The sequence below is a fragment of the Silurus aristotelis genome (genome assembly GCF_946808225.1).
Source record: "Silurus aristotelis genome assembly, chromosome: 10".
NCBI classification, from domain to species: Eukaryota; Metazoa; Chordata; class Actinopteri; order Siluriformes; family Siluridae; genus Silurus; species Silurus aristotelis.
In genome coordinates, this window is record NC_139583.1 from 14,936,552 (window position 1) to 14,950,077 (window position 13,526).

Sequence of the window (13,526 nt, forward strand, 5' to 3'; positions counted from 1 at the left end):
AAATTTGATTACATGTGCATTATTGGCCATGTCAATAAACAGAAAGCTACAACATTCTTGTACATCGAGCTCTAATTCTGTTCAGGCTCTTCCTGCCATAACGAAGTGTGTTTGACTAGCAGTGGTGAGTCTGTTAGGTGATATGATGTGCCCTGAAGTGTGCAGATTAATGGCTACATGGAAACCCGAACATACCATTAAGCAGTTTGAGTGTGCGGAAGACCTTGCGTTGGGGCGTGACTCTCTTGATGTAGGGGTGGTCCTGCAGCGTGAGAAGACTGCTTTGGGCATCCTGTCGAATTTGCACCACCTCGAAGTCGCTGGGGTAATCACTGGCCGGGTTTTCACGATGCACAATTCTCCAGTTCACTGCCTTGGCATTCTGCAGGGCGCTGCTGATGAAGTGACTGCGTGCCTTCGCCGTGAAGTATCCATTAAACGCTACTATATACTCTAGAAGAGGAAGAGCGAAAAATGTCTGAATTACTGAAATCACATTACTGTAATGTTGAAATGCACATTTATTTGTTAACTACACTGATACGATAGATGCTTTTTAGCACAGCAGGAACACAAAATCAATTCTGGTTGCCATTTTCTCCTAAATGTAAGCTATAAAGTGGGATTATTAAGTGATGCTGTAAACTACACAGTCAGTAACCATAAGGACTATTGCTGGCTTAGGGGTAATTTATAAATTGCCTGTAGGCGCATTTGATCTAAATTAGACTAGACAGCGCTGCTTTAAACAGTTTCTGTGCGAGAGTAACAAGGAACTGAGATGCTGTCAAAACAAAACTTCAGCTATAAGAGTAGATCAAAATCGTGTGCATATCATTCCGTTTTCCAACACTTTTACCACACTTTCATATACTCAATATTAGACAATTCACTCATTTAAATTAGAACTTCTTTTGCTGTTATTTGGTAGTATTCAAAAGATTTAAATATCCGCAAGAAGGAATAATCTGCCTTCAGATTCTAGATACTTTTCTTTTTGTTCAAGCAAAGCTAGTTTAACCGCTAGTCATATTTTATGATCAGACATTTGTCACTTACTGTTTGATTTTTTCTTTTTAAATAAACTACAGAAAGAGCAGATGGAAATACATTTTACACAGTTGCTCTACATTACATCTTACAATGGCAATGGGGGTTGAAAGTTTAAAAATGCAGAACAATTGAATACAATGTATTAAACACAGAAGAGTCACTTATCTGAAAGTTGATAAAAGTTGATGAAAAACCAGTGGCAAAGTTTGATTTACACAGAGACCCAATCCAAAGATGGATAGATAGCAAGCCACTACAATAAAGGGCTTGCAAAAATACAATATGGGATCCTCACTATTACAAACGTGTACATCGAGAAGATACGCCAAAGACTTGTCCTTTGTCAGTTTGTCACAGTTACTACAAAAACACTGCCAATAATCAGCTTAAATGTCATTTTTTAAGCATTGTTGACTGGTTAATACATCGACATGGTGTATAACATTCTCTGAAAAACAAGTTGTCTTCTTCTTTCAGCTGCTCCTATTAGGGGTCTCCACAGCGGATCAACCGTCTCCATACCCCCCCGTTTTCTACATCTGCCTCTTTCAAACCAACTACCTGCATGTCTCCCCTTTTAACATTGTCTCAAAGCAGCTTTACACAGATAATGTGGTAATCATCTTTTTCTTCTTCTTTCAGCTGCTCCCATTAGGGGTCGCCACAGCGGATCATCCGTCTCCATACCACCCTGTCCTCTACATCTGCCTCTTTCACACCAACTACCTGCATGTCTTGCCTCACCACATCCATGAACCTCCTCCTTGGTCTTCCTCTTTTCCTCCTTCCTGGTGGCTCCATCCTCAGCATTCTTCTACCAATTCATGTCCCTCCTTTGCAAACCATCTCAATCTCGCCTCCCTCACCTTGTCACCAAAACATCCTACATGGGCTGTCCCTCTAATAAACTCATTTCTAATCCTGTCCATCTTTGTCACTCCCAACGAAAACATTAACATCTTCAGCTCTGCTACCTCCAGCTCCACCTCCTGTCTTTTACTCAATGCCACTGTCTCTAAACCATACAACATCGCAGGTCTCAACACACTCCTATAAACTTTCCCTTTCATTCTTGCAGATACTCTTCTATCACAAATCACTCCTGTCACTCTTCTGCAATCTTTTCTTCACTTCTCTTACACACTCTCCATTACTTTGCACTGTTGACCCCAGGTACCTGAACTCCTCCACCTTCTCCACCTCTTCTCTCTGCAACCGCACCACTCCACTGCCCTCGTTTTCATGTACTCTGTCTTACTCCTAATGACTTTCATTCCCCTTCTCTCCGTGCATATCTCCACCGCTCCAGGCTCTTTTCAACCTGCTCACTACTCTCACCACAAATCACAATATCATCTGCAAACATCATAGTCCAGGGAGACTCCTGTCTGACCTCGTCCGTCAACCTGTCCATCACCACTGCTAACAGAAAAGGGCTCAGGGCCGATCCTTGATGCAGTCCAACCTTCACCTTGAACCAGTCTGTCGTACCTACTGCACACTTCACTGCTGTCACACTGTCCTCATACATGTCCTGCACCACCCTCACATACTTCTCTGACACATCTGACTTCCTCATACAATACCACAACTGCTCTCTCGGCACTCTGTCGTACGCTTTCTCTAAATCCACAAATCCACAATGCAATTTCTTCTGTCCATCTCTATACTTCTCCATCAACATTCTCAAAGCAAATTAGGCATCTGTGGTGCTCCTCCTCAGCATGAAACCATACTGCTGCTCACAGATGGTCACCTCTTCTCTCAGTCTGGCTTCCACTACTCTTTCCCATAACTTCATGGTGTGACTGATCAACTTAATTCCCCTGTAGTTACTGCAGGTCTGCACATCTCCCTTATGCTTAAAGATCGGTACCAGCACACTCCTTCTCCATTCCTCAGGCATCCTCTCACCTTCCAGAATCTTGGTAAACAATCTGGATAAAAACTCCACTGCCATCTCTCCTAAGCATCTCCACGCTTCTACCAGTATGTCATCTGGTCCAACCGACATTCCACTCTTCATCCTCTTAATCACTGCTCTCACTTCCTCCTTACTAATAATCCTATCCACTTCCTGCTACACTATCTCCACATCATCCAACCTTCTCTCTCTCTGATTTTCCTCATTCATCAGCTGCTCAAAATACTCCCTCCATCATCTCAACACACTCTCCTCACTAGTCAACACATTTCCATCTCCGTCCTTTATTTGCTCTTACTTGCAGTACATCCTTCCCAGCTCGGCCACTCTGCCTGGCCAATCGGTACAAATCCGTTTCTCCTTCCTTAGTGTTCCACCTCTCATACAGCTCCTCGTATGCCTTTTCCTTGGCTTTAGTCACATCCCTCTTCACCTACTGCCACATCTTGTACTCCTGCATACTTTTCTCATATTTCTCATCCAACCTCTTTCTCCTTATTCTTTCTTGCACTTCCTCATTCCACCACCATGTCTCTTTGTCTTCCTTTGTCTTTCCAGATTTCACACCAAGTACCTTTCTAGCTGCCTCCTTATCACTATTGCAGTAGTTACCCTGAAAAACAAGTACTCTTCGGTATTCACTGAAAGATATTCAAGACAGTTGACTTTTTTTTGTTGTTGTTGCTCTGCCTCACAGTTAAGCCCTGGTTTATACAGCCAAGTATTTGAAAGTATGTCAAAGATCATTTGCAGAGAGCTAAACATATTACACCAATCATAACTTGTTTGTAATACAAACATGTGAACTTTAAGGAGCAGCAAATGGAAAGAAAAAAAATCCTAATAAATAAAAGCCTCACATTTCACCCCAGTGTGAATGAAGAAGAAGCAGATCAGTTATTTACTTAGCTACCATGTTCTAAATCAATAAAAATTCAATTTTAGATATTCAAGTCAACCAAGTCAGTTGGGAAATGTTCAATTCTTCTGCTTAATCAAAATAATTTAAAGATTAAAGATGCACATTTAATGCATTAAAAGAGAATGATTAGCAGATTCAACAATTTGAACTGAATGAATGTTTTATCGATATAAAACAGCCTCTCTTTCTCTTATCTTGCTGCACGGGTACACTTTCTAGATACTCATTACAGATCTGCTTTGGGGCAATGCCAAATATTCAATTATGAGACATTATATTACCACTAAACCTATGATAAGAACATTTCTGGGTGTGCTAATGAACATTCCACACCACCTCAATCTGTCAGAAGTTGCCTGAAGGCTGAGTGACACTACACTGTATACACACTTTTAGAAAGAGAGCCACTGTTAGAACTTGGGAGGTGTGCACACCAGTGCTCCTGTGTGTTCCACAAACCTACTTTTTATACGATGCTTTTAAACTATAGGTTTTTAATGTTGCCTTGCTAAACGACAGCACAGTGCTCTTTTTTTTTCTGAAACCAAAATACTCTAAAAATGAAGTGCTATTTCTGATTTCTAATTTTTTGCTAATATCCAGCTGCTCGTTGCATAGTTGTTTTTTTGGCACCTATTTTGTCTTCATGTGCAGCACACATGGTAATCCTTAATTTCTAAAAGTCATCTACAGGCAGTTCACAACCCAGCCATTATGGATGCACAAGCCAGTGCACTATTAGTGCCGGTCCCAAGCCCGGGTAAATGGGGAGGGTTGCGTTAGGAAAGGCATCCAGCGTAAAAGCGTGCCAAATCAAATATGCGGATTACAAATGAGAATTTCATACCGGATTGGTCGAGGCCCGGGTTAACAACGACCGCCACAGGTATCGTTAGCCGACAGGGTACCGGTGGAAATTGGGCTACTGTTGGCCGAAGGAGGAGAAGGAGAGGAGGAAGACGTCTACAGAGACAGCAGGAAAAGGAGAAGTGTAGGAGAGTGGAGGTTCGGGTTGGTACTTTAAATGTTGGCACTATGACTGGTAAAGGGAGAGAGATAGCTGATATGATGGAGAGGAGAAAGGTAGATATGCTGTGTGTTCAGGAGACCAAGGGGAAAGGGAGTAAGGCCAGGAACATTGGAGGTGGATTTAAACTGTTTTATCATGGTGTGGATGGAAAGAGAAATGGTGTAGGGGTGATTCTGAAGGAAGAGTACAGTAAGAGTGTAGTGGAGGTGAAGAGAGTTTCTGATAGGGTGATGATCGTGAAGGTGGAAGTTGAAGGGATGATGATAAATGTCATCAGTGCCTATGCTCCACAAGTTGGCTGTGAGATAGAGGAGAAGGAAAGATTCTGGAGTGAATTAGATGAAGTGGTAGATGGTGTACCTAGGAAAGAACGGTTGGTGATTGGGGCAGACTTTAATGGGCATGTAGGTGAAGGGAACAGAGGTGATGAGGAGGTGATGGGTAGGTATGGTTTTAAGGAGAGGAATGTGGAAGGGCAGATGGTGGTAGATTTTGCTAAAAGGATGGAAATGGCAGTGATGAACACGTATTTTAAGAAGAAGGAGGATTATAGGGTGACGTATAAGAGTGGAGGAAGGTGCACACAGGTGGAATATGTGCTATGCGGGAGATGCAACCTGAAGGAGATTGGAGACAGTAAGGTGTTGCCAGGGGACAGTGTAGCTAGACAGCATCGGATAGTGGTCTGTAGGATGGTTTTAGAGGCAAAGAAGAAGAGGAGGAGAGTGAGGACTGAAAGAAGAATAAGATGGTGGAAACTGAAGGAGGAAGAGTGTAGGGTGAGGTTCAGGGAACAGGTCAGCCAGAGGCTCGGTGGTGTTGAAGAGGTGTTGGATGATTGGGCAACTACTGCAGGAGTGATGAGGGAGGCAGTTAGAAAAGTACTTGTGTGACATCTGGAAATAGAAAGCAAGACAAGAAGACGTGGTGGTGGAATGAAGAAGTGCAGGAGAGCATAAGAAGAAAGAGGTTGGCAAAACAGAAGTGGGATGACAGAGTGATGAGAAAAGTAGGCAGGAGTACAAGGAGATGCGGCAGCAGGTAAAGAGGGATGTGGCAAAAGCCAAGGAAAAGGCATATGAGGAGCTGTATGAGAAGTTGAACACTAAGGAAGGAGAAAAGGATTTATACCAATTGGCCAGGCAGAGGGACCGAGCTGGGAAGGATGTACTGCAAGTTAGAGCAATAAAGGATGGAGGGGGAAATGTGTTGACTAGTGAGGAGAGTGTGTTGAGAAGATGGAGGGAGTATTTTGAGCAGCTGATGAATGAGGAAAATCAGAGAGAGAGAAGGTTGGATGATGTGTAGTTGGTGAAGAAGGATGTGGATAGGATTAGTAAGGAGGAAGTGAGAGCAGCGATTAAGAGGATGAAGAGTGGAAAGTCAGTTGGACCAGATGACATACTGGTAGAAGTGTGGAGATGTTTAGGAGAGATGGCAGTGGAGTTTTTGACCAGATTGTTTAACAGGATTCTGGAAGGTGAGAGGATGCCTGAGGAATGGAGAAGAAGTGTGCTGGTACCGATCTTTAAGCATAAAGGAGATGTGCAGTCTTGCAGTAACCACAGGGGAATTAAGTTAATCAGTCACACCATGAAGTTATGGGAAAGAGTAGTGGAAGCCAGGCTAAGAGAAGAGGTGACCATCTGTGAGCAACAGTATGATTTCATGCCGAGGAAGAGCACCACAGATGCCTTATTTGCTTTGAGAATGTGGATGGAGAAGTAAAGAGAAGGACAGAAGGAATTGCATTGTTTATTTGTGGATTTAGAGAAAGCATACGACAGAGTGCCAAGAGAGGAGTTGTGGTATTGTATGAGGAAGTCAGGTGTGTCAGAGAAGTATGTGAGGGTGGTGCAGGACATGCATGAGGACAGTGTGACGGCAGTGAAGTGTGCAGTAGGTACGACAGACTGGTTCAGGGTGAAGGTTGGACTGCATCAAGGATCGGCCCTGAGCCCTTTCCTGTTTGCAGTGGTGATGGACAGGATGACGGACGAGGACAGACAGGAGTCTCCCTGAACTATGATGTTTGCGGATGATATTGTGATTTGTGGTGAGAGTACGGAGTAGGTTGAGAGGAGCCTGGAGAGGTGGAGATATGCGCTGGAGAGAAGGGGAATGAAACTAAGTAGGAGTAAGACAGAATACATGTGTGTGAATGAGAGGGAGGGCAGTGGAGTGATGCGGTTGCAGGGAGAAGAGCTGGAGAAGGTGGAGGAGTTCAGGTACCTGGGGTCAACAGTGCAAAGTAATGGAGAGTGTATTAGAGAAGTAAAGAAAAGAGTGCAGGCAGGGTGGAGTGGGTGGAGAAGAGTGACAGGAGTGATTTGTGATAGTAGGGTATCTGCAAGAATGAAAGGGAAAGTTTATAGGAGTGTGTTGAGACCTGCAATGTTGTATGGTTTAGAGACAGTGGCATTGAGTAAAAGACAGGAGGTGGAGCTGGAGGTAGCAGAGCTGAAGATGTTAATGTTTTCGTTGGGAGTGACGAGGATGGACAAGATTAGAAATAAGTTTATTAGAGGGACAGCGCATGTAGGATGTTTTGGTGACAAGGTGAGGGGGGGCGAGATTGAGATGGTTTGGACATGTGCAAAAGAGGGACATGAATTATATTGGTAGAAGAATGCTGAGGATGGAGCCACCAGGAAGGAGGAAAAGAGGAAGACCAAGAAGGAGGTTCATGGATGTGGTGAGGGAAGACATGCAGGTAGTTGGTGTGAAAGAGGCAGATGTAGAGGACAGGGTGGTATGGAGACGGATGATCCGCTGTGGCGACCCCTAATGGGAGCAGCTGAAAGAAGAAGAAGAAGATCTATAGGCAGTTCACATGCACTTGTTTCTTTACAAAATGTTCCCATGTAAAGACATAAGAGGCTAATAAATATCAACAATAATGCTAGTGGTACATCAATTTGAAGCTGGTTATTTGAAAATTACACTTGAATCACGATTCAATACAAATCCGGTTGAGCGTTCAGCCCTCAAGCAGCTAAGCTGAGATATGTAAAGTGAGGGGGAGGTTTTTTACTTTAATGTTTATGGCACAAGTGAACTAACAAGCATATGGTTCCACTGAAACTAGAGCTGACTTGTCTGGGTAGGTTATAAAAAAAAAAAACACTCATGTTCCTCCACTAGCTGTTTATGCAACTCAATAAACAGTCAATGTCTAAAGTGCCCACCCTTCCTGGTTCTCATTTATAGTTTGAAAGTAGATAATTTCAAGAAAGTTTGGAAATAATTCAGTTCAACAGAATGCCTCAGGGTAAAAAGCGATCCTGGACTTCTAAAATTAAATAGTTCTAAAAAAAATTTTTTTGAAAATAAATTTGAAAGAATTTCATTACCACCTGAAAAATACAATAGATCGTAAGGAGAAACTTCTTCCCCATACTCCAGGAGATTTACAAGAATGAAAGTAGAATTGAAAGTTCTTAGGGCCTTAATTTCCCAAAATAAAGTAAATAAGTACAGTTCAGTTTTTTAAACCACATTCACTTCACAAACCAGATTTTGTGTGTAGAAAGAAAAGCAAACCCTGGGGCTCTACTATGATAAACCCAAGTTGCATAATGTGCTTGTCCAGGTTAAGAAGGAGTGAGTGAATAAAATATTTGGGGCTTTGCACAAAGCTCACATTCACAGACCCACCACCACGACACAATAAAGATCATGTTATGCTCTGGCCTTTAGACACGTGCACAACACTGGGTCTTTTCAGCACATAGAGCCCGAGGCCAGAGCTGCAGAGGACGACCAATAAACCAAGAGCCCCGAAACACAGGAAATGATCATGCTGGTTAAACTGTTAGCTTTGAAAAGATTCAGAAGGAGTTGACACAGTTTTTACTGTCATGAAACTTTAAAACCCAAAGCATTGCTTTACAGTCAGAGAAATTGCAAGACCTCGAAGAGCCAAAAGCAACTTTCAAACAACTTGTATATAAATCAGTTGCACGAACGTGCTGAGGAGATATTTAACTCTAACCTCAAAAATATACTGTCAATTATGTCTAACACGAGGTGGTATAATTCTCTGAATGCGAATAATTTTTACAGAGCTGGGTAAAAAATGTCACTGATTAACTGTTAAAGATTTCCACACATTTTAGATTTACTATTCATGAACTCAGTCAGGATCGACGAAGACTTTTAATAGATTATACCACACATCTTAACAGCTAAACAAGTATAAATATTGTTCTCTTTTCTTGCTGCAAAGGGCCTTGGAATTTTTTTTACTATGGAAAGTGTCCCTGAATGCTGAAACCTTGACATCTCCTGCTTTGTACCATGTGTAAGCACATACACATGATGGTGACATTACTGAGATTAAAACTCTAAGACTTTCAGGGAAGATGTCTGCCACACTTATGCTTTTATAAAATGAAAAGGAAAAAAAAAAAAAAAAAAGCACCATAAAATGTTTTTAAAAAACCCTTGAATGTAATAATTCCTATGTAGACAAATTATTTATAAGCTTGTTTTATTTATTTGTTTGCTCCTCACCCTACATTTTGATTGAATGAGCACAACTCTTCACAACCACACTCCAAAACCTAATGGAACATCTTCACATAAGGATAAATGTGGAATTGGGACGGATGGTCAAAAAGCGAAAAATGTAAATCGTGTGGTCAGGTGTCCACAGTTTCATACAGTGTATCCAAATAATTGAAACATTGATTAGACACATCAGTACCTTCCACAAAAGAAAGTGACTCCACTTACCATGCTCCACTACTTTGGAGGAAAAGTCTAACTTGAGGGTGAGTTGAGAGCAGTTGGTGATCGCGAACCCATCCGAGGAGAAAGAAGAGCTGAAGGTGGCTCGATCTTCCTCGGTGCCAGCCAGGGGCACATCCCCGGCCAGCATGGCTAAGACCACAATGAGCCACACTGCTGTTAGTGTCATGGTGTCGACGCTCCAGTTCAGTTCATAACCATTAAAAGAAGCTTAAAAGTGTCTGTGCTTCATAGATCACTGTAGAAATGTGGCTGGAATCAACGGATGAAATGAAGAAACAGTGCAGAAGATTGCAGGTTGCTTTAGATCCAGAACGCTGAGAAGCCTGTGTAACTCATGGCTTATGCTTTTATTTCTTTCTGCGTTTCCTCTCCATTTTCGAATCCCAGCGGAGATGATTAATGATGCAGCACAGAAAGAATGAGGGGTGCCATCATTCCACACAGTGAACGAGTATTAAAGCAGATAAAGAAGTCAAATAATTCTCAGTGCCGAATCTAGATGAGCCTCCAATCTTCTCCTACAGAAGCACAATAAAAAAAAAACAGCATTTAGAATAGAAATGGTAAGTTGATGGAAATAAAACAGTATGATATCCATTAAGAGCATCTACAGCTAAATCAAAAGACAATTCAGACTTGAGCAGAGAGGGACCACAACAATGCCATGATATACTCAAGGTCATGTACAACTTAAAACATAATTGAACGGCAGTAATTCTGAGGAAAATTGTTTAAAGGAGAAATAGCCGACCCTGAAACACAGTAAACATGCTCAAAATATTGATTTTAATTCCAGGATTCATTTGTTGACGACTTGCTGTGTTTTTGCTTAAACTCAGAAGTTAGCAGTAGTCCTGAGCCGATGCCTACCGGCACAGGTACAAGTGTGTAATGGGAGAGAAAAAGTAAAACATAAAATCATGCAGACAAACTCAACCATGAGGTATTAATGTCAGATTTCACTCCTAAAAACAAACCAAGACCATTTTCCCCCTCAGTCACCATTTCCCACTAATGTTCAATGCTTACATGTACGGTATCTGGCACACGCCCTTATCCAGAGTGATTTACAATGATCTTATTTATGCAACTGAGCAGTTAAGATTTAAGGGCCTTGCTTAAGTGCCCAGCAGAAGCAGCTTGTTATTACTGGGTTTTGAGCTCAGAACCTTCTGATTAGAAGTTCCTTGAGCTACCACATCTTTATATGAAATGAGAAATTTAACTCAGAAGTAGTGAAGGCTGCAAACACTGGACTCTATGGCAGCTGTAGGACACACTTGGGCCCAGTTACATCGCAAACTCGACTCGGCTAGACAGGACTGTCTGAGATCCCGGGTGTGATGGTGAAGACAGCAGTAACAGGATCTGTTTGGGCAGCTGATTTATTATTCAATTCAACTCAATTCAACACTGGACTCTATTGCAGCTGTAGGACACACTTGAGCCGAGTTACATCGCAAACTCGACTCGGCTAGACAGGTCCCTTTAAGATTTCGGGGCGTGATGGTGAAGACAGCAGTAACAGGATCTGTTTGAGCAGGCAGTTCATTATGCAATTCAATTCAACTGGATTTGTGTAGCGCTTTTCACAATGGACACCGTCATAAAGCAGCTTTGAAGAAATTAATTTCACAGATAAATTGTAAACAAATTGTATCCCTAATAAGCAAATGAGATCTGACGAACAAAGAAAAACCTCAGAGACAACATGAAGAAAGCAGACTCAAAACCCGTCCTCATCTGGGGGATACAGGATTTTAAATTCGGATTAAAAAATATCTCCACTATAAACATGTGCTTTATAGAAAACTAATTATAAGTATGAGCATTAGAGCCATTTTTAAATTCTCTTTTTAAGTTTATTATGTCGAAATGTTCAACTGTTCATTGATGATGACTTCAGTGCATTAATGTTTCCCTTTAAAAGTCTTGGGTAAAGTAGCACAAGGGGTGAATTTGTGATGGTGTTCAGTAAGAAAGGGTATAAATGAGGCCCAGCAATACCTTTTTGTGTGCGTTTTCACACATGTACACACAAATACCAAAAATCATTAAAAAAAACTATTTGAAAGGGGGAAAAAGGAAAACAAGCTCTTATAGCACTGCTCGACTGCTCCCACCATCTCTCAGGGTGAGAGGTAGGTATACGTCAGTACTTTTTTCTGTTCAGGCACCGTGGTGGTGGAATGAACGAGAGGTCCGAAAAGCTATGGTCACTACCTATCTTCAAAAGACAGATGAAAACCTTCCTCTTCCTGAAACACTTGCACTAGCGCTCATTGTTTGTTTCGCCTTTTTCTGTTAAAAAAAATAGAAAAAGGGAGGAAAAAAAGCAATCATTCCTCCCAACAGAGTTTTAAGCTGATGGTATCCTGTTTGCGACCCAGTGAACCAGTGTTGATTTATTCACTGATAGAGATTTCCAAGCACTTTTGAAAGTCTGGATAAAGGCATCTGCTAAACGTCATTAATGTAAGCAGTAACTCAGAGCAGTGCAACACATTTAGTACAGAGATGATCAGCGGAAACGGACTCTATGTTGGTTCGTAGCAACTGCAATCCTAAAGCAATCCAAAGGAAGTACTTCCACATGGGTGTTTATGGTTTCTAAGTGCTTGCCTGCACACGAATCTTATGGTGTTCCTTAGGCAGTCCGGGGGGGTGGGGGGTTTGTATAATGATTGTATAATGGTTGTATATAATTACAACCATTATATTGTCCGGGACAGATTTTTTTATCCTTACCACTAGCCGATTTAAAATGCAAAGAAGTTTCAAAGTGATATGATGGTATGTCTGACTTACATCCTGAAATAAAAGCACACAGAGCACAATGTGAACAGGAGATTGGCCTGTGCTTCCTAATAATAAATATTATTATATAGCAAAATAATCTGTAAACATGTTAGTGAAGTTTTGTTGTAGTTGCTTCTAAAAATCAACAAACTTAAAAAAAAAAAGAATGCTTTATATTTATACAGGGGTTTTTCCCCTTAAAAAGGAAAATAATAAAGTAAATAAAGGTGTTTTATGGATAATCAGATTCAAGATAATCTACTATGAGAAAAGTTGATCGGCAATTCAGGTTTATTTTTATTTATGGTTATTTTATTATTTAACATCCGCTTACGAATAAAGAAGTCAAGCACTTGTGGTGTGTCGAGTCAAGTCCAAGTGAGTGTAGAAAGTTGGTGAACAAAACAAAAGGCTGAATTTACCCGATTTATCTGAATGCAGCTCGCTTTGAGTCTGTTCTTTACAACAGCTGCTTTCGAGGTGTAAAGGCTACAGCATGGCAATATTCTATTATTTCTACTATTAATCTCATTTTTGTGATCATTTAGATTAGTGTTATCACTATTATTAACATCCTGTGGGTTAAGCAAATAGTAAGAATCTTACGACCTCTTCTGCACAGCTAACATGGCTGGAAAGTTGTCTTTTCGTCTTTCCCTTCTTTAACTGCAGTAAAGTAGAGTCGATGTATAGTTCTAGTTATATAATACATGAACAGAAAGTCAAGTCAGTCTCTTCTATAGAAGTATTTAACATGCGTACAGATTGAGACATGCTGCCCAAACTAGCTGAAGACAGCTAACAATCAGTTCTCAGGTGAACATCATCTCAGTTCTCTACAGCAGCTTAGAAATAGTACTTACTCATTCACACCAGTTATCCTCCATTGTTTCGACAATTTAATGCGAATTCATGAATCCCGTGTAAAGCGTCTCTTTGTTAGATGGTATGTTTGGCTCCAGCTTGCTAACAGACATAGCTGGTTCCTCAATGCTGTTTGCTTTGCTCCAGTATCCTGAGTCAGACAGCGGGATAGCCAATCA

At 41.3% G+C, this 13,526-nt stretch overlaps 1 protein-coding gene across 1 annotated transcript in view; it reads right to left on the reverse strand.

Annotated features, from left to right (window-relative positions):
• mbtps1 (membrane-bound transcription factor peptidase, site 1) overlaps nucleotides 1–13,526 on the reverse strand; it is a 35,339-nt gene extending 21,813 nt beyond the window's left edge. Inside the window, exons 1-3 of the mRNA XM_083552644.1 lie at nucleotides 13,347–13,526; nucleotides 9,667–10,202; nucleotides 196–453 (exon numbers count right to left, since the gene is read on the reverse strand). Of these exons, the coding sequence (XP_083408770.1) occupies nucleotides 196–453; nucleotides 9,667–9,850 (442 nt within the window). The 5' untranslated portion in view covers nucleotides 9,851–10,202; nucleotides 13,347–13,526. The remainder of the gene's footprint in view (nucleotides 1–195; nucleotides 454–9,666; nucleotides 10,203–13,346) is intronic.